The 22449-nt window shown below is 46.4% G+C and overlaps 1 protein-coding gene across 1 annotated transcript; it reads right to left on the reverse strand.

Moving 5' to 3' along the window:
- Window positions 1-7681: 7681 nt before the first annotated feature.
- Window positions 7682-20260, reverse strand: POLR3C (RNA polymerase III subunit C). The gene is given in 16 exon segments (XM_061558366.1): window positions 7682-9345; window positions 10923-11072; window positions 11975-12024; window positions 12556-12657; window positions 13298-13448; window positions 13599-13659; window positions 14060-14111; window positions 14247-14327; window positions 14464-14556; window positions 15516-15620; window positions 15869-15945; window positions 16494-16673; window positions 17473-17710; window positions 17712-17744; window positions 18581-18748; window positions 19896-20260. Coding segments are annotated over 15 exon segments (1599 nt in total). The 5' UTR covers window positions 18728-18748; window positions 19896-20260; the 3' UTR covers window positions 7682-9266.
- Window positions 20261-22449: the final 2189 nt, after the last annotated feature.

The raw sequence follows: 22449 nt of genomic DNA on the forward strand, positions 1-22449 counted from the left end.
CTCCCCCTCTCCGTCCCCCTCTCGTTCCCACCCCGATTCTTTCATTCTGTCGCTTTGTCGGGTTTCGCTTGATATCCGCGCACTGTCGATTCCGTCAAGTTGAGTCACTCGTCACTTTGGCGACAGAAGTTTACACGCAGCGCGCACCGTCCCGTAACCTTGTCGTGTGCGCCACCTTTCCCCCTGCCACACACGCGCACACGCCCGCGCGCGCGCCCCCATGCCTCTCCACCCCCCTCTCTCTCTCTCTCTCTGTCTCTCCCTCCAGCTCCCCCTCCTCCTCCCGTCCCATCTCCCACCACCTCCCACCACCTCCCCACCCACCCCCCTGGCCGCGCCTCGTGGGTTGGAGGAGCCGCCCGTAGCTTCAGAAGGAAACAGCAGCAGTGGCACTCCGCGCGAACCGTATCCTCACGTCAGCGGGCACTCACTACAATACAAATGCGACCGCGCGCTTTGCGACGTAGCGTCTGCATACCTGGGCACGTGTAGCCTTAGGCGGCGCGTGCATGCCACGCCCGTGCGTACGCGATTCATGAAATCACACCCGTAGCCGCCGATGTAAGCCCCTGAATTGAACTCGCGTGGTCGGGGATCGTCCTGCGGTGTCCGAATCACCGAGCAGGCCACTCTCGGGCATTGTTGAGAGGCGATTGCCCATTCATCACTTCCCTTGCAGAGCAGACCACGAGCGGAATATTTATTGATGTATTTATTATTCCTGAGCAATGCCAGTTAGATCAAATGTGGAATCCATGTCCATTCAGGCGATAACACAATGCCTGTTCCTTCCTCAGATGTATGTCACCCAATGAGGTGAGCCGTGGGAGACGTACTCCCCACTGAATGATAGGAACCAGCAGAATACCACCCCCCGTTCCCCCCCCCACCCCCGTCCCCCATTCAGTGGCAGCTCCTCGGGGTGGCTGGATAGGCGCTCAAGTTCAAGTTAAGGGAGCTCATTGCGGCCAGTTGTCATTCACACCACCGCGCCTCGCCATCGCTGCCTTCCTTCTGCTGCCAGATACCACAGTGATTGCCCAGTCGACAGCGTGATCTCCGAATCAGCACGTAGAGTCTCATCCCACGTGGAACTTGTGGGATATGGGTTCTCTCTTTTCTATATTAACAGGGTCCCACGCCCCCGCCCTCTCTTTATGTTCCCCCTGTTTTTCTCGTCAGTAACCGCTGGAAGTTGCCAGCTGCCAAATGAAATGTGTCTCTGTGTGTGAGTGAAGAAGCCAGGTTTCGGGTCTGGATCTCCATGCCCCTGGAACAACTGAGCAGAAAAGACCCCCCCTCCCCCAATCCCGCTCCTTGCCTTCCCCCACCTCGAACCCTTCCCTGCCTCTTCCAAACTATCGCTCCTGGGACGCACTCCAATAGAGGTAGTATTGTTTATTTTGTTCATGTAAATACAAGCGATAATATGAATAAACAGTCGTAGTTCTCTTGGTTAAAAATACGATTTTTCGTGTCTCTCTCTCTCTCTCTGTGTGCGTGGAGTAATTTGGTCCTGGACGAATGTCCCGTTTTGCTCCCTTCCTCGCTCCCCCGAAATCTGGCCCTGGAGAGAGCCAAACGAACACTTCCGATTCACGAGTGCTGGCTTCGTGCCCGAGGCCCGCTCCTCCTCCACTGCGCTGCTGTAACGAGTGCAGAGGAATCGTCGTGCAGTGACCGGGGCTATGCTGGTGGCGATGAACGTCCGCGACCCAGAGATTTGTAAAGAGTGGGGGTTGGTGGGTCAGCGAGAGAATTATTTGCGCGCGCGCAAGACGCCTAGAATGTAGGGGTGCATGGTGGGTAATAGATGGCAGCATGGCGAGTCGGTTTCCGACGGATTACGGATTGTATAGCGTTCTTGCCTCGTATATGTGGGGCTTCTCTGGGTATATTTTATTTTTGCATCACGCTAAAAGACTCGAAAAGGAACTGGCCAAACAGCTTCATGCAGCACCCTCTCTGAAAAAGTCCTGAGACTCACGATGAGAGATTTCAGCTGTATGTTGAACCTCTTTCGCACAGTACATAGCCAGCCGTGCTGATCGGAGGTGCTTCTGTTACGTTTACACAGGCGACGTGTGTGCAAACGTACTTTTAGGGATCTGCTAATAACGCGCTATACGCGCCTGTTATAATTGATAAACAATAACAATGACCTTACAACAACAACAGCGTGCGTCCACCCTCACCGTGTGCTATCCAGAAAAGAAATCACATTAAACGAGGCCGGATTGGTCCTGAAGCTCATAGCGTTCCGGGCATTGAGCACACACCGTTGAGACCCTTGGGTTCGAATGTAGGTTTCAGCCACACGTGAATAAACTAGGTTCTCAATTGTAGCGAGTTGGTGGTCTCAGCCTGGTCTTAAATTATTCTACGGGTTGGTTTTTATTAAATGTATAATTGTCATGTTAACAACAATAATGACCGTTGCCCAGAAAGCCTTTGCTGAGGTTTGTTTTTAGGAGGGTCCTGCATTGGGATTTTTGGCCAAAATAATCTCAAAGAAATTCTGTAAAAGTCCACACAGATGAGTACACGAACACGTGTATTATACTACCGTCTTCCGGCCACCTCGCAGTTCAGTGGGTACTTTAATTAGGCGCAAGCCCAGCTTTGAGGATCGTTCAATTTTTTGCTCAAACATGACCTCATGACACCCGGGGATCTCTTTAAAACGTGATTCAAGCGCACAATTGGTTCAATGTCAAATTCTTCTGAAAAATCGGCTTTTACTCATGCCCGCCGACTAACTTTTCACGATGTCACAGAATATAAACAATCTAGAGAAGGGCTGTCGAAAGTGTTGAGAGGACGAATCACCTAAGAAGGTCAGACAAACCCAATGCAATGTGAACTTTTATTTCCGTCGTCATCAGCCATGATCAGTCCACTGCTGACCTTTCGTGAGGAGTTTATTCTTCAAAATTAATTTAAGACTCAGCATGACGCTTTAGTGCTTTGGATTGCACGTGTTGAAAATCCAATTGCGTAAGTCTGCATGTGGGTGTGTGGTAATCCATGCATTAAAGAGCGTTTATATATAGCATAATCGCCAAGTGACATTCCGATGCGTCACATGCAAATGAGCCCTATGAGACGGGGCGTTCTCTAAACTTACAAACGAATGTAATGTATCTCTGTCACTGCATTGTTAAAAACCTGCTCTTCCCCACAAGAAGATCCGTAGACTCGCGTCGCGTGACGGTACGTCTGAGTTTGAGTCACAGTTGTTACATATGAATCATAATTGCGTCACTAAAATAACGACATCTCCATAATTTAGGGCATCACCCACGTCATATGGGAAACACGCGGACACACACACATGGACTGTACACACGCGAAATATCTCCTCTTGGGTGTTAAATCGGGGCGCCCTGCGTCACACGAGACGCCTTTAGCAATCATCGTGCGCGGACGGTGCGTAGCTTTCTCATTTGCATTTGAACGGAAGAAAAAACAGCGAAGGCGTTCTGCGTGGAGAGTACTTTGAAGTTGTCTTACACACATACAGAACGCGGCATACACGGTATGCACGTAGAACTTCTTTGACACCATTACGGAGGCAAACGTGCTAATCGCAGGTGCGGAATAAGGCGAACGATTCCGTCAGATCTCGAAAGCTCTCAGCAGCAATGAACCTTTGGAGAATGATTCTAGATTTGAAGCTTTCGTGACTGCAAGGATTCATACTCTTAGGCTGATTTACTGATGCAGTAAATTTAGCTGTGACGGTCCCACCTGATGACGGAGACTTGTGTTGCCTCCGAAACGTCGTGATTTATTATTGTATTTCTATTATTACTTTTATTAATTTAATTTTTTACCAACGTGACTTTACTTTGGAGAGTGGATGGGTGACCGCCATGCGCACACGCCAGTGAGTCATTGGCGGCGGCGGAGCTACGTGGTGGGCAACAGAGGTTAGTGCAGCTACATCCATTGCTGTGCTGTACTTCTATGGTCCCGCGTGTAAGCTCCCCCACCCTTCACCAACCCCCACGAACCAGAGTGGTTCAGTACGGTCCAATAACCCCCATGCCCTCCGTCAAGGCGTGCGGAGGAGGCCTTCATCCAGCAGTGGATTGACATCGGGGGGCTGCCTGTACCCGCACGTGTATAAAAGTTAAACGTGGAGGACGTCTCGAGGACAGAGGAGAGAAGTTTGAGAAGTGCCGTGGGTCGCTTGCATAAATAATTTTAAGTGATATCCCCCTCCCCCTCCCTCTTTTCGGTTGGCAATGTAAATCAGTGTCAACTAAGGGGACACATTCCCCTTAAGGAATTGTATGCAACTGGCCACGGAACTCAAGGGTTCAACGCCTCCACCGTGGGCCCCCACCTCCTCTCCCCCCCCCCCCACCACCCACCCCACCGTTTGTCCGCGATGCCCCGCGTGTTTTAACCGGTGACCTGTAAGATTTTTTTTTTCTTGCGGTGAACATAAATCTACCCGAAATCTCAACAACTTTTCCAAGCCCTCTCTGTTTCACCCACCCACAACGCCACAACCCCAACCCCACCAATGAGGCCCTCTCTACGGGCCCCCCCCACCCACCCACCCACCCCACCCCAACTTGTTCTCTCTACGGCAGCTGTCGGAAATATTTCAAAGATGTAAGAAAAGAAGAGGGCCTGTTTGTTTAGCATTACGCGCCATGGCTATGGCTGGCCGGGTGAGTTAAACAGCTCTTGCGCCTTGGGAAGTGATTTTGGTCCGCACCCCCCACCACCCCACCCACCCACCCACCACATTTATTTTTTTCATTTCATTATCACTGCTCGGTACATACGATATGGTGGTGCCACCGCGCGGCGTCACGGAGAATTTATCTCGCCGTGAAATCTCGGGCGCGACAAGCGGGAGTCGTGACACCTTCAGGAGCCGGTTGCCAACGTTTCGAGAGGTCTCCTTGCCAGAGGTGTGGACTCGAGTCATGTGACTTGGACTCGAGTCAGACTCGAGTCATGAATTTGATGACTTCAGACTCGACTTGGACTTGCATAACAATGACTTTGTCCCACCTCTGAGGTGTGGACTCGAGTCATGTGACTTGGACTCGAGTCAGACTCGAGTCATGAATTTGATGACTTCAGACTCGACTTGGACTTGCATAACAATGACTTTGTCCCACCTCTGAGGTGTGGACTCGAGTCATGTGACTTGGACTCGAGTCAGACTCGAGTCATGAATTTGATGACTTCAGACTCGACTTGGACTTGCATAACAATGACTTTGTCCCACCTCTGAGGTGTGGACTCGAGTCATGTGACTTGGACTCGAGTCAGACTCGAGTCATGAATTTGATGACTTCAGACTCGACTTGGACTTGCATAACAATGACTTTGTCCCACCTCTGAGGTGTGGACTCGAGTCATGTGACTTGGACTCAAGTCAGACTCGAGTCATGAATTTGATGACTTCAGACTCGACTTGGACTTGCATAACAATGACTTTGTCCCACCTCTGAGGTGTGGACTCGAGTCATGTGACTTGGACTCAAGTCAGACTCGAGTCATGAATTTGATGACTTCAGACTCGACTTGGACTTGCATAACAATGACTTTGTCCCACCTCTGCTCCTTGCCATGAGAGGGCTTCAGCAGAGTGAGAGAGATTGTGCGTAGTGTTGCTATTTATTCCTCCTCCGTTGAAGAAACAGCAGGCTGCAGTGGTCCAGACCGGTGTTCTTGCACTCGTTTTCAGAGGTGGGGGGGGGGGGCACTTTCGCCGACGAGACATCATCAATGTTGAGGGTCGCCACACCATTTGAAACCATTGGGGGTTGGCGGGGGGAGGGGTGTTTTCACGTGTTGTCTTGTCGTGGGGGCCTCACAATGAAGAACTCTGGGCCCGCCAGACGGGTGGTGGTAGCCTTCTCACAGTGGCCACCCTGTGTACGTGATTTAATGGCAATGTAAGCTCGACTAATACCGAAGATTGACGTCGTTAACGCAAAATCCAGAGCAGCTGTGGCGCCGTGGTTTACGCTGCGCGCTGTGAAGCTGGCGACTGAGTTCGATTCCCGGCCGCGGCTAACATCGCTGGCTCAAGTCATACCGTATGTGAAGCGATCCTGGTGTCCACTGCCCATTGTGGTCAAGTATGGCCAAACAAGCCCCCCTGGCCGGCACGTTGTGGGGAGGACTTCATCCAGCAGTGGATTGACAAAGGAATTGTGAATCAATTGCAACTTGGAAATAACATTACAGTGGAAACGATAATATTATGTCCGTGTCATAGAAAAGGTTGACAGTACAGTTTGAGGAATAGTTGAAACCCGTTTTCAAAAATATATATTTGCTACGATTCGCACTTTTTCAGTGCTCAATTTGGACTGCACCTCAAGACGATTAACGCCGACATTATTACTAGTTATGCGGGGTCTTTCCGATGTGGCAGTGCTGTGTGTGCGATCCCTCGTATGCGTGGAGTTCTCTGGATACTCCGATATTTTCCCACATGGCACTCATTAATGGCAACTGGCCAAGCTTACCAATGCCGCGCACACCTTAAAAGGCGTCTTCATGCTCAGTTAGGTTCTCCTGGGTAAAGGGCATGATTATTAAGGCGATTTAATGCCAGTCACTCATATATCTTAATTCGTGGTCCAGAACCAAATATGGAAATTACACGTACCTTTGGCCAGTCCATACAACACATGGGATAATTACCGTTTACTTCTATGTGCAGCGTCATCGTTATTTTACCAACCCTCGTGTGGGTTTGATGCACTGGCAGCGCTATCGAGTGTGCAGGAGGTGCAACTGCACAGGGGCCCACAATACCGGAGGAGGCGCAGATGCCAGGCAACCAAGAGGGAGGGGAAATTGGACAGAGGGTTCATGTCAACCATGCAACGCCACTGGATGCAGTCGAGGGTAAAAAGAAAAAAGACTGCCCCTTTTTCTTTCTCTAATCAAAGTCAACCATGCTACAATCTGAACTCACAACTCACAATTTGGAGTTCTGACACTCTAAACTTTGTACTATGTGCAGTGTCAACAATGTCCAGTCACCCCCCAAGTTACATCAATTTGTGTCCGGCTGGTTTAGTCGTTATATTGATACAGGTAATATTTATCTTAAGTTCTCTGCCCGAGAACATGTCCGTGACAAATGCTTCCCCTCCATCCCATCTGATGCCTCTCCCCCCTCTTCGCCACACTCGAGTTCTTAAGCGATAGGGAAGGAAGGTCGAGGTGGCTTGTTCTTGTCTTCCTAAGGTGTTGTTTGGCCGCAATCACCGGATGAAGTTGAATAATCACACACGGGACAACAGGTGGTGACAATGGATAAAACGTTACGTAAAATGTCACAATGGTGCATGGTTATCCTTTGTCAGATGAATGATGGTGCCACACACTGACCTACACAATAATTGAAAGTGAAAGCGGTGAATGTTGCGACGGTGCAGTTGTGAAATTCACCTATCTTCTTTGAATATTCACACAGTACCAATTACATTCAATCATACCGTGTTACTTATTTATATTCATGAGTTACCTCGAAGATGGGGGGGGGGGTAACAGGACATTCTGCACAACCTGTTCACGTGTCTGTGCAGAGTATTAGCATACGCCAAGTGTACGAAGGCACACCGTCAAAGTGTTTGAAGGCTCTTCGACCTTACATGTTTTAAAATAGATTTGCAAATGTACAGACAATTAATTAACGTATTTTCAGTTTTATTCGCAAAAAGTAACAGGAAACATTTTGGGTTTTTTTTCTTTCACCCTGGGGCAGGAAAGTTTATGTTCCAGTGTACCATTAAATTATCAGCAAAGTTCAACCTGAAATGTTGAGAGCTACATGATATACACCAATCACCGGCAAGCAGCCGCGACCCGTCCACTGCTGTATTAAGGAATCCCGAAGCTACCACTACCATCTCTCATGGTCTCACGATGCAACAGTCCATCGAGCCTGCACACGAGTCATTCATTCTAGATTTGAAGCTTTCGTGACTGCAAAGATTCATACTCTTAGGTTCTTTCGGTAAAGTCACGTAGGTAAAAAATTATTTTAAAAGTTAATAAAAGTAATAATGGAAATAAAATACTTGATGCAGTAATTTTAGCTGTGACCGTCCCACCTGATGACGGAGACTTGTGTTGCCTCTGAAACGTCGTGATTTATTATTTTATTTTATTTCCATTATTACTTTTATTAACCTTTAATTTTATTTTTTACCGACGTGACTTTACCGAAAAAACCTAAGAGTATGGAGCCATTCATTGCTCCACTTCTGTGGTGTGCAGTATGTGTTCACTCCTTTGGCTGCCACACTGTTATTTGTTTCGACCACTGGCCAACATTATTTTTTACGCTGCGTAAATTCCAATTGTAGACGTCCGCTTTCGGACGGAGAAGCACATGCCGAGTGAATGTGAACCAAAAAAAAACAATTCAGGGCTAAGCTTTGTTCGGTTGTACGATTTTCACAAATGCTGCCATGGCCGTGAACGCAACCGACACCTGTCACACAGTACCAGCCCTGAAATATTACACCGCAGTTATCGTTAGAGATGCTTTTTCAACTGAGAAAATGGCAAGCTAACAGAGTGGACAATGGCCTTTCTTTAGAGCAGATACACAGAAGGGAAAGGCAAACGAGCGTGACTTGTGAGAGACCACATTTTGCGATGTGACGTCTCAAGACTAAAACATTAACAAAAGACAAAAGAGTTTGGCCGGGAAACAGTGCCAAAGCGTTCCTCCACCCCTGCCAACACCACCTTTTACATTAATAAAAAAATTCAATCAAATATTGCCACTTTCCTATTTTTGAGATGGCACTCAAGGGGATGTCGAGCGGGATGCGGGCCGTTAGCAGCACCACCGCGGGCCTTAGCGGGGTCCTCCAAAGCAAATATTGCAGCGCGGCAGGAAGGGCGTGGGGCCGTGCATGCTTCCTGGCAAATATCAGCCCACGGGAGTGTAAATTTCAAAATTTTGTAAGACTTTTACAGAAACTCCCAAACTCAAACAAACCATCAGTCAGCTGGGTTTGCCTGAATTAAGTCTCTCTCAGCGGAAGCGTTGCAAACTTCAGAATACTACCTTTTGTGTATTTTTTTTTCAACAGATATTATTGAGCAGGTGCAACGTGCGGCAAGATGTATTTGGGTGTTGACCGAGATTCTGTTGGCCTTCGGAAACGTTACAACACGTGTTGACAGAATTCTCCACTTCTCAACTTGCAGGAGTCGACGCGGGGGCTTGAAACAGCACGGGTCCCTGGAGTACGTAGCGGTCACTGCGGCCGTGATGCCTGCAGGAATGTCTCCAGCAGGAAGACGGTCTCGTCCACCTGCATCTCACTCTTGTCGAGCCTGCATGTAGCGCACGGGGAGCGACGCGTCCACGCTCACTCTCGGCCAAATTCCATTCCCATTAAACGCAAGACATTCACAGTCCCAAGAGCTTTGTTATTTGACACCTGATTTCACTTCACATATCAAGATGTATTCAATAAGAGCTCCATAAGATCTGTAAAATGACAAATAGTACAGCATGCTGGAAGCTGAACTGTCACAGAAGGCAAACGTAAATGTAGCATGCGATCATTTGTCTACGAAACTAGAATTGTAATAAGCTGGATTTGTCAGACTTTATTTACTTAAACGGGAGAGGCCACAGCAGTGACAGAGGGCCCAGCGCAGCTCAAGCGCATCGTATCTCAGCCCAATGTATGTATGTATGTTGAACTTCTCTCGCACCTAGCTTTAAAACGAATTTACTAGATTGAAAACTCATTTCTTTATAAATGTTTTTGAGTTTAGTTTGTTGTCTTTCCCCCACACCTCCGATTAGCACAGTTGGTTACGTACGGTGCAGAAGAAATCCAATGTAAATACACAGAACCGTGCAAATTGGAGATGAGAACGGTTGGTTCCAATTGGTCCCAATTGCCCAGTGCACGTTCCCATGTTCAAACTGAAAATAATAATGAGCATGTTAAAAAAAAGAAACACTGTCTTTGTTCCCAATGTTATCTTGTTTTTGCGATTTTAGGTGTCATCTCATTCGACGAAGCATCCATTTGAATCTCTCACAGAGCAGTACGCAACCCCTCATAAAATGGATCGGCTCATTGAAGCAAATGTTGCAGAACTGCATCTGAGATCTCTGCAAGTGGCTTCTGGTCTACACATTAGGGCAGCACATTCCCACACACACTTCCAAATGAGAGTAATGGTCGTTGCATGACTGATAAATATCTGTATATTTTATTTGTATGATTGATATTTTCGATTCTCAGAGCTGAAAATGTGTTAAAGTGCAGAACCAATTTGAATGGAATGGGTTTTACGTGCAGTCATTGGTGACCAGGCTGAGAACATCAACTCACTACTACACTTGAGAACCCAGTTAAATCACCATCAACTCACAGAATCCAATAGACTGGATTCAAACTTTGCTTCTCAGTAGTGCCTGATCAGCATTCTGACCTGGCCACCTAAGGAAATCGAAATGCTTTCTCTCTTTTGGCTCATGGATTGGATCCCAACCCTGATGCCTGTATATTTGGAGTTTGCATGTGCTCCCCATGGCCACGAAGATATTTCTCCGGGTCCTCCGGTTTTTCCCTCCACATTTAGAAACGTGCATTTCGAGTATTTGGGTGCTAGAAGCTGCGACACAATGAGCAACTATGAGCTATCATTTGTGGCCAGGTTGCTTCTGAATAAGAGCTATATAGCTGAGTGGGCCTTACCTGATCAAATAAAAAGTAATATTTTTTTCATCTTAGCAGGGGAAACAAAGAACCAGGCCTCGGCCAACCATCACAAATTCTGCAGCCTGCATGGTACTTAGTTAGTTAGTTACTTAGTCACCCTACCCACACCCGACCACCCATTCTATCTTGCCATGCCTGGGACTGCCCCCCCTCCCACCCCCCCCTTACTTGTTGACGGTGCGCTTGAGATTTTCCAGCTGCTGGCGCTCGGTGGCTGTGATCATCTCCTCGATCTCCTGAAGCTGGGCCTCGTCGGCACCAGACGCCTGCACCGATGCTAGGATCGCCTCGATGCGCTGGGCCTTCTCCAAGAGGCGTCTGTGGGTGTGGAGCGCACGGCAGATGATGCAGCAGCAAGATAGGGCGTGGAATGTTTCACCCCCCACCCCCCACCACCATCCCCGCCTAAATGCAAGCTATTTGAAGAATTGTCGCAATTCCGAGGTGCATTTCAATGGTCTCATTGTCATAGTCTCGTTTGTTGTTTCTCATTTGTTCTGTGTTTAGTTTATTTGCTCCGTTAGACAATGTTTTTAAACCAAGTAAAGCCCACTCAGCTAAGGGCTATTTCAGCGGCGACCTGGCCACATGTAATAGCTCAATAAAGTGGCTTATTGTCATATGTGGGAATTTATAGAAGGCGAAACATTCTAAATGTATAAATCTTGACTTAAAGCTTTTGTGACTGCAGGAATTCCTATTCTTTACGTCTTTCGGTAAAGCCACGTGGATAGAAGAAATAACAAAAGACCGAAATAATATTATAAATGTATGTTTCTAAATGAGGAAGGAAAAACCGGAGGACCAGGAGAAAAATCCACATGACCACAGTGGAAGAACACGCCAACTCCAAACATACAGGCATCAGGATCGGGGTCGAACCCTCCTGTGTAGCAGGCGAGGGAGATAAGATATCGCCAAATGTCACATTAATCTACGATATGCATATGATTTGCATAAATGGTAAACAACCAATACTCACACACATGAGTTGATGCATGTATAATGAGTAGATTTAATTTAATCAATGAACAAATGCATAGTTACATTCTTATGAACAGATGCAGGCTGCTATGGTTTACACGTTGAAAGGCAATACACTCCTTTTAATTTATTCAACGAGGTCGTCTTACCACTACATTTCAACAGCAAGCTCCATTTTCACAACTTTAGTTTTTTTTACCCAAAATAATTGTGCCACATGGTTTAACGTCACTCACTTGTTCTCTTTAGTTTCATGGTGCCGTCTTGCGATAAGATTCGTCACAGTCTGGGGGAAAAAACATTAATTAGTTATTACTGGTGAAATTAATCACACTCTGGGGCAGATTCACAGATTGACCGAAGCACATCACTTTGGAGATTTACAACATCATAGTTAACAAAAAAAAGGCATGTTTTTGCCAAAAATCTAACGAAAAGTAACAATTTGCTCACACTTGAGCCTTATATATCGGAGGTGACCAATGACCAAATCATTTTCTAAGCTGAACACAGTTTAGCCTGGATAGCGCCTGGATGGGTTATCATTACACACAGTATTTTGTTTGTTACAGGCTGTGGGGCAATGTATTCGATGGTCCCACAGCTACGTTTCCCACCTTCACCATCCCCCGACTGACCAGCGTGAAGTATGGTTAAATTACCCCCACGACCCACATGGTGTGTGGGAGTGGCCCTCATTCTGCAGTGGATTTACAAAGGTCTGTACATATTTGAGGTGGGAGAATGTATGGCTCAACATGCAGCATATATAGTGCAGCACCTACTCCGCTCTACATGTCCAGATGGGGGCCCTCACCTTGTAGCACCTCTGCAAGATGAACCGCGCCGTCTGTTCCACGTTCACCGTGTACAAGTAGAACGTGCGCGCGGGCGCGTAGTCCGCCGCCTTAGGGATCTCCTGCACATCAGACGATAAGACCGCCCAACGTGAGGCCATCACGAGACCGCACGCTACTCGGTCAAACCACTCGCCCGCTTGGCTGGATCATGCGCATCTCCGATCGCTCGTCTATGCCAGGGTTCGGGGACATGCAGCCCGCGAGCCGGATGCAGCCCGCAACTTTATTTCATACGGCCCATAGCCACATGATGCCTATCATTTTAAAACGGTGTGCAAATGGCCATTATATTATCTATCGCTGCAAGCATCTTAGCCGCACTAATCGGATAAGGTTAATATATTCAACCCAGCATCACTTGCGTTAGATTTTAGCGCAATCAATCACTTCTGTCACTGCAAGTACATCTTGCAGTGGCAGATATAACCGACTGCAGGGATTAATATTATTGGTTCTTTCAGTAAAGTCACGTAGAAGGGAAATAATAAAATAATATTAAACAATAAAAATTCTCACGAGGTTTCGACTGCAACACAAGCAATCATCATCAGGTGTGAAATCCACAGAAATATTTTTTTTATTGTTTTATATTTATATTATTTTATTATTTCCCTTCTACGTGACTTTACCAAAAGAAGCAAGCATAAGGAAAATGCTCCCCAACCCTTTTCAATGCGGTGAACTGGGCCCTGTACTCACCTGCAGAGTGACAAAGTTCTGCGAGACCATCGTGTACAGCATCTCCTTGGCCTCTTTGGCCGGAATCATGGCGAAGTCTTCCACTTGCTTCTGTTCCAGATGCCGCTTTTGCAGGAGCAGACGGAAGATGCGAGCTGCCCGGGAACCAAACCTGTGGTGAGAGCGCGGTGGGGCACAGCCCCGACCAAGCTAAGAGGGCAGAAACGACATCCTCAACGCACCCAACACGGCAAATCCTGACGAAAGTGCGTATTTGAAGCCTCTGTGAAGGAAAAATAAGTACATTTTTGCAAAGTCTTACCTTTCTTGCACGATGGATTCCAACGTACATCGGGCCATGGTTTTCAGAGATTTTAGCAAATCTGAGATTGAGTTAATGAATTAAGGGTAGGTATTGCTGTGCAATGCAGTTGATGATTGGAAAACATACAGTTCATAAATTGAACCCCCTGGAAAGTTAAGTACATTAAATGTGCACTCGGAATATTCAGCAGTCAGCTATAACTTAAGAAAGTTAGTGTTTGACCATTATCAAAATACAAGCCACATGTGAAAGTGCATTTAAAATGCACAAAAAAATATTTTTTTGTTTTGCATATATTTGTAACGTCCTACGATAACAATCACATTCAAGCTTTAATTTTGTCACGTTTTGTCCGTTAATGTTAAGTTACCTGGTTCCTTGGCTCTGACATCATAAAAACAAGCACTTTGGATTGCACCTCACTTTCACAAAGTTCCACACGGTCATGAAGAGGATACTAACAATGAATGTTCCACCTCCACTCTCGCCAGACTTGGTCACAAACTCCATCTGAAATGGAAAATATGGCCAAGTCCTACTTCGAGCTTTTCATACCAAAAAAATATTCATGAATACCAATATAAAAACCAGTGTTGAGGCCTCTATAAAACCCGCAAAAAATAACTGGATGTGACAGATGCTTACCGGATCATCTGCCAGCAGACTCAGATACTGGTCCAACACTGGCTTCGTCATGCCATACTCCGGTGGGAGGGACCGGAAAATCTGCCAGACATCCAAGTATCACGACGGGCAAACGAGCACTTGTTTTCAGAACTCTCGACCATAAGAGACGGACGTTCACAAGAAGCCACGGTTTAACGAACCAGGAAGAGCGACATCTGAGCGGTGCAGTGGTCACCTCGGTGGACGCGAGCAGCTGGGTGAAGGCCGTGTTGGGTGGCGTCGTCAACTCACTCATCCGCAGCATGGTTCTCACGATCTCGCCTGCTGTCTAAAAAATGTAATATATAAACACACACACGTTACCGACATGCAAACACACCAACTGCAAACTCTCTCACTATTCAACCGTCCTCAGGTGAAGACCAGGGGAGACAGCGTCAGATGCTGTCTCCCCGACAGACTTGGTCTTCACCTGAGGACGACTGCTTGCGTTGTGGCCGAAACGTCGTGAGAATTATTTTATTATGTTTTATTTTTATTATTTTATTACTTCCCTTCTACGTGACTTTACCGAAAGAACCAAGAAGATGAATCCCTGCAGTCACGAAAGCTTTAAATGGAAATCTCTATTTTTTTATGGTACCGTTGTTTCAATTGATGGTTGTACTTAAAATGTAATGCATCTCATTTTTCTAAAACCAGCATGGTTCATTCAATTCATCCTGCTCACATATCCACAAAATTTTAATATATAAACACACACACGTTACCGACATGCAAACACACCAACTGCAAACTCTCTCACTATTGTTTTGATGGTACCGTTGTTTCAATTGATGGTTGTACTTAAAATGTAATGAATCTAATTTTTCTAAAACCTGCATGGTTCATTCAATTCATCCTGCTCACATATCCACAATGCATGTTTTGTTTCCAATGAGCAGAAGTGCTCATTTGCCAATTCATTTATTCTTTACGCCTTTAAAGTAGGTTTTCATCTGTAAAAAATGCAACTATTAATGTTCTTAAATGAATATCATTTATACATTAATATGTTGTTTAGAACATCATTATATTACTGGAGGATATTTGTAAAATAGGTACACAGGTGAGCCTACCGCCCGTACCCTCACTTTAAAAAAAGCGACTTATTCACAGTGACACAAAAAAAGACCACAATGAAACTTTAAGCTCTAAAGCCGCTATTTGTAAATGCACTACCTGCATATGCCTTCTTTCGTTCGAAAATCCTAATAACGATTAAGCGTGGAGATACCTCGACCAGACCTTGTCTAATTTGCTGGCCACGGCACTGACGATGGCCTGGTTGTGGAAATGCTGGTGGAAACGTTCAAAGTTGACCCTCCAGTAGATTCCATCATCAGGAAGTGGCTGCAGAAAGAAATGTGCAGAGAAGATCACACAAGTGGGAAACCATTTAGACAAGTATTCTTTGCAACAGAGATCTCAATTAAAAAAGGAAAATATGAGGTAAAGTCCACAACCTACTTGCCGACTGATTTTTACCAACACCTATTTGTTCTCCAAGTGGGTTATATTACAGGAACTGAGGTCTGTGCAACTCACCATTGGCCTTGTACTATAACAGTCCACAAGGTGCATATCAGAAGAGACGTTACCTCCTCGACTTTCCTCTTTTTCGCCGGGTGTGCATCCAAATCGTCACTGTCAGCAGAGAGGCGCCGTTTCCCATGCCCTGCAGTGGCACAACGGACAGGCAGCCACACGGTCAAATCTCTTACCAGGGACGATGTCTCGCGTGCCACGGCATACTGCACTGGAAATGTTAATGCTCTACTCACTAGGTAATTACATATCCTAACCATCGAACAAAGACGGTCACTACATCGCACGCTTTCAGATGCGCGTCTGCGGCCGTCTGGAACGCTCTTCCTTCCAATATCAGGAAGACACTGGAGCTATGCACTTTTAAATTTAAAATTAAAACTTACTTCTTTAGAACTGCTTTTTGTGTTTAATTTGTTGCCCTTTCCCCGCACCTCTGATTAGCATGGTTGGCTACGTACGGTGCGAAAAAATTCAACATACATATTTATTACACACGGATGCCATTAACGCGTTGTTACTTTAAAAGTTTGTTAATTATTTGAAAATATTAGCAAGAGCAATGGACTTGATGTTGGCGTTGAGTTCGAGAGTGTGCCCATGTCCTATTCTTAACTTTTATAAAGCTAACTCCATGAACCATCTCTTGTTAGCGATCCATATTCTGCAAGTGCGCACCGATTAGGGGAATCTTGGGCACAGTGTACATGTCCGTCTCGTTGGAGACCAGCGTGGGGGCAGCCTCTGGACGGGCACCCTCCCCCTCCTCCTTCCCCGACAGCCACCGCTGCAGGAAGTGTGTGTTCACCAGGTTTGTGAACGCCGCAGCTACGTCGCTGTACTCCACCGTCTTGCCTTCTGCAACGTGGAGATGAGGGGGAACAAAAACTTACAGCATGCGCACTAGTTTCATATTTGCCAATTGGATGAAGTTCATATAAAAAAATTACTAAAATGTTAGCCTTCTACTTTAACCGACAAATGTGTTGCAAAGAGTGACTCAGTAAAGCCCGTGTTTTTATCCATGTTTTTAACTCGCTTTCTACAAATACATGCACTGCAGTGATTACTACAGTTGTTTAGTGTAAGGATTGTTTACAATGACTTACAATACCATCACAATGCAATGATGATGTGTCCAGGACCGTTATCCATTTATACAGGTGTGGTGATGATGCATGCCTGTGCTCCAGTGACCTCGTGGCAGGGCCGGTGGATTATATAGTGATGAATCATCACATGTGCAGGGCAGTGAGGTGCCTAGGTTGATTATCAGAATGTTTGGCAAGATTCGTATTAAGCATTTGCACACCATAAGAGCAAACTGGAGTACCTGAAGCAAATCTACGGATGTGAAGGGAAAACACAATCCATTTTATACAGATAAAGTCAGTAACCTATCTGCTTGTCTGCCATCTCATAACATAATAGAGTTTTTTGGGTTAGATCGCGTAAATATGTGCCGTTAAAACCCACCACCACCCGACACAGCGAACTAGCAAGGGTTGTCCCGTAAACATCTTACGTATGTGTCCATCTTCATATGATTCAGCAACCCTGCCTCAAAGCCACTGCACATTACAGATGCATTGCCACCACGGCACCATGGCAGCGACCTCTGGGGCCTTCACGGTGTCATCGAAGCAGCGTTGCGAACCGTCAGCGGTGCTGGCCATGCGGTCGGCAACGCGGCGCACGGCGGCGCTCATTGTGAGCTGCCCATGCTGCAGTGTCTCTTCGATCAGCAGTTCACCCGCGTCGCCGTACAGTGTCTTGGCGCAGTACACGTAGCGCGTGTAGCGCAGCATGCGTAGCATCGCAGCGTAATCCGCTGTGTACTCCACCCAGGTGGGACCGCTCGCGCCACGCTTCCCCGTCTTGAAGGACGCCATCCCAGTGCTGCAGCAACACGCACAGCGCCTTCTTCACCTGCCGGGACATGGAGCAACCATTCCTGTGAGACAATGCACTTTGCCCTGCATGTCCTGTTTAAAGTACTTCAGGGAGCGGAATGGTGGCCAGGTGGTTCAGAGTGCCGAGCTGGCAACGTAGAGACCTTGTGTTTGAATCAAGGAAACTGCCTGAAATTGAACTGGATTTTCACGCGTAGCGAGTTTGTGGTCTTTGTCCGGTCGGCAATGACTGCACAAAAACCAACACCTTCTTGGTTCTTTCGGTAAAGTCACGTAGAAGGGAAGTAATAAAATAATAAAAATAAAACATAATAAAATAATTCTCACGACAGTTTCGGCCACAACGCAAGCAGCCGTCCTCAGGTGAAAACCAGGTCTGTTTGAGTATCATGTGACAAACATTACTGGATATTGCAGGGCGTGTAGGAAATTGTTGACCCCTACTTTGTGGACCAGAGTTCACTTCAAGGGATCTCTGAGGTAGATGTGATATCTACTTCCGTGGGCTGTTCTTTAACGAGCAGTGAAAGATCCGAAGGGTAGCCGGGGGCTGTGACCCATACTTTTAAGAACACCAATCTGAGCCTAACTATGCTGGTGTTTGGTGTTAAAGTAAACAATTCTATGGCTAGCCCCAAATGTTACCGTAAAATCTGATCTCATATTGGTGTAATAAGCCCGCTTAGAGCCTCTTCGTAAACATTTTCCAAATGAAAAACCACTTAAGAGGAGGTCTTGTAAGTCTGAAGCGATGGTGGACTTGCGGAGATGGGTTCAAGGCGGTGGGCATATCGCGGCGAGTGAGCGAGTGGCACCGAGGACCACGACGTTTTGGCACACCCAGTCCATCACCTGGTCCAGGTTGAGGCCGGTGCCAAGGGCAACAAGGCGCAGCGGCTGCGGTCCCGTGTGCACCAGGTGCGTGCCGGCCCGTGATACCAGCTCCCCAAAGTGCTCGCGCAGCAGCAGCTCACACAACCGCGTCTCCACCGCAGTCATGGTGGCGGGGCTTGACGGTGACTGCACGCATGCATTAAGGGGAGTTTGATGCACAGTGTATGCGCCACAAATACAGCTACCACATAATCCTACGTACGGTGTGAAAGAGGTTCAACGTAATCTAGATTTGAAGTTTTCGTGACTGCACGGATCCATACTCTTTGGTTCTTTCGGTAAAGTCACGTGACCTTACCGAAAGAACCAAAGAGTATAGGTTCAACATACATACACATGCTGGTTTAGCTCAGACAGTACCTTAGTGGATGGACTCAACAGAGTAGGCATAGCCTATAAGCAGTAGGCAGGGCCATTAACTCTAGGCTTGGGCATATCAGAGTTTGGGAATGAGGTAGGGAGGTGCTGACAGTCAACCACGTGTTCCAATTGATCCTCAGATAGAAAAATGTAACTTTTGTTTTACAATGCAGTGCTGGGCCACTTGTGCCATGCGTTTCAACGTGAGATTAATGGCAATACCGCAGTGGAATCTCTCAAACTGCTGATGTGCAGCTTGTGGCAGTGGCAATGGGTTGCTGTTATACTATCACTTATTAATCCGTAACATTTTAACCGATTACCAAGACTCACTTTCAGGAGGGTTCTACTTTGAGATGTTATAGCATTTCTTATTGAGGTGTATTTTGCTCATAAGTGTTGGAAGAACGTTGAGATTTATAAGAGCACGAGGTGACCAATAAGGTGTCTGAATTGGATTTGTAATAAGATCGGGCACTGATAAGGGGTTGGCAGTGTATGCAACACATCGTGATGTGAAGCTTACTTAATATCACTCAAGTTTGTTTATTCCGAAGACGTAGTGTTCGTAAAGACAATACTGCGATTTTAAGAGTTAATAATGTAATACATGTATTGTATATGGACAGTTATTTTGAGGATTCTGAAGGCAACATTGCAATGTGCTGTATGTATAACAAGACAATGAATAATATTAATAAAGACAATTACAGTACAGTGTCTTGGTGTTTTAGGACATTGTTTATTATTGCAATATTGACATCCCGCGATGTACTTAAGGTAGTAAGGTATATTCACGAGGATAATGATTGGTGTGTTGTTAATACATGCCTAACAATATTGACAAAGATGTGTTTGTAAGAGCAAGCAACAACAATACATTGCCACTGTATTTAACACAGACAGTACTTACTTCTCACGCAGCACTAGGCGGGCGTTTCCCTATTTTCCTTCCCTCTGCATCACCAACGTGACCTAAATACCAACGCTACCGTGCCTTTTACATCGCACAAGAGAATAAACACTTTAAACTCGTTAAGATTGTAAATGCCGCGGATATACTCTCCTAAGCGCACCGGTGATCACGCTGTACCAGTCACGAATTGGGCACGTTCTGTCGACGTGGCGGGTTTAACGACGTACTTATATTTACGCGATCTAACACAAACAACAACAACAAATGTATAAAACTCTATTATAGATAAACTCTTTAAAGTTACCAAACCCCCACGCGTATCATCCACGTGGCCACGTGCTCCATGCCCCAACCGGGTTCGAATTCCCTAGACCGGGTGCGCCGATGCGGAGCGTCGAAGGCGCCTGATTGGTCGCCGTCGTCGGATGCGGCGAGCGTTCGTCCAATGGCGTGGCGCGACGCGGAGGCCCCGCCCCCCGCCGCTCGCCTTATCCGCTCTGGGAAATCCAAATGATTACGATTGCATCATCACATTTTAAAATGTTTTTTTATTATTCGATGGCCTGAATCTGTGGTGTCAACAACAACAACAAAAATGTGTCCGTGGGTGGCGTCCATAAACGCTATTGGGAAACGTTGATGTGAAAAAAGCATGCACCCCCAAACCCAAGATGTTATTAATAAATACAAATGTTTTTATTTTATTTAAATTAAATTTTTTTCCGAACAAAACATCGAGCGATTTGATTGTTCAGCACACAATCAGTTCAGGTAATTTATACTCCCTATATAACACAGATTGACACTCTCTTAGCATCATGCGGCATTAACGCTGACACAGCAAACACAGTGCTGTTGCCAGGTAGGGAATATACACAGTAACGCCGTATTATTGTACAGTTTTTCAGGTCCATGCGTTGTACAGCCGTTTTAATACGGGCAAAACAAAATGTGTCTTTGTGTTTCTCCCTTGTGATGGGGACTTTGTAGGACGAACGTTGAGATGTAATAAGGGACACGGGATGACCAATATGGTCTGAACTGGTCTGTAATAAGTTGGGCACTGATAAGGGGTTTAAAGGTATTGATAACGGCCCGTGGTTTTTCCGCTCCCACGTGAAACGGTTTAACAAACAAACAACGTGTATACCATTATGCTTGGTTCTTTAGGTAAAGTCCCATAGAAGGGAAATAATAAAATAATAAAAATACACTAAATAAAAATTCTCACGACGTTTCGACTGCAACACAAGCAACCATCATCAGGTGTGAAATCCACAGCAAGAAAAAATCACACCTGATGATGATACGTCGTGAGAATTTGTATTGTTTTATATTTTTATTATTGTATTATTTCCCTTCTACGTGACTTTACCGAAAGAACCAATTATATGAATCCCTGCAGTCACGAAAGCTTTAAATCAAATGGTTTACGTGTATACCATTCGTACACGCAGTGTAACGTCTCGCCCCACACCTAAAGTCTGTCGACAAATCTACCAAAGTCCACCACGCCGCGTGACGTCATAAAGGCGGTCTCACGGCCCTTTTGAGACGAGGCTCAAAAGAAAGCTGTCTCTGGTGTGGACCAATCAGTTTCAAGGACAGTGCATATATTATCAGAGTATGTTTTTATTTGCATTCTGACCACAAGTGAAGTATGGGAATTGACGGCAGGAACTTCTTGACGGGTAACACACTTTTATTAAATCCTTTAGGTATCACAATACAACGTGTGGTCTCTCTTCTTCCTCCGACACACTCCACTAATCTCGTGTAAGCTCTAGGCCTCTGGCTACACCCGATACACTTGACTCGTGTAGACCCTATGCCTCTGGCTACACACAATATACTCGACTCGTGTAAGCCCTATGCCTCTGGCTACACAATACACTCGACTCGTGTAAGCCCTATGCCCTGGCTACACATAGTACATTCGGCTCGTGTAGACCTATGGCTACACCCACTACACTCGCCTCTGGGTTACACAGAGTCCCGGTCCCCTTAGGACAGCGGGGCTAGGTACCGCAGGGCTCTAGGTCTTCATCCCCGTCTTCCTTCTTCGCTGGTTACACACTGCCCTTACGCCTGTGTGCATCCCCTTTTATAGCCCCTGCTCACGAGGGACGGAGCTGATGCGGCGTCGACGTGAGCGTCGTTCCTTAATGACCCAATCACGACGCACTCTCTCTACGATCCGCTTTCCCCAGCGCGTGTTAACATTACTCCACCAATCACACTGCGCTGCCACCTGATCACTCCCTCTCAGCGCGTCACCACCTACACATCCAATCATCACGCACTGTGCATACGATCCTTAATCCCAGCGCGTATCACCTCTACATCACCCCCTCCCACATAGCTTGCAGCCGGCCCGGCTGTTAACCTACAACACAACATAACGCAACGCAGTAATAAAGAACTCCACATCCCAGTGTGCCCCGTAACACAACAACAACAACATAACACAACCTTAAATATGAAGCAATATACAGCCCGACGAACAACACAATAAAAGCGAACACCGTAAAACGAACGCGCCAAGTGTCAC

This window comes from Lethenteron reissneri, chromosome 24 (assembly GCF_015708825.2).
Source record: "Lethenteron reissneri isolate LAM-NWPU_2019-01 chromosome 24, ASM1570882v1, whole genome shotgun sequence".
NCBI classification, from domain to species: Eukaryota; Metazoa; Chordata; class Hyperoartia; order Petromyzontiformes; family Petromyzontidae; genus Lethenteron; species Lethenteron reissneri.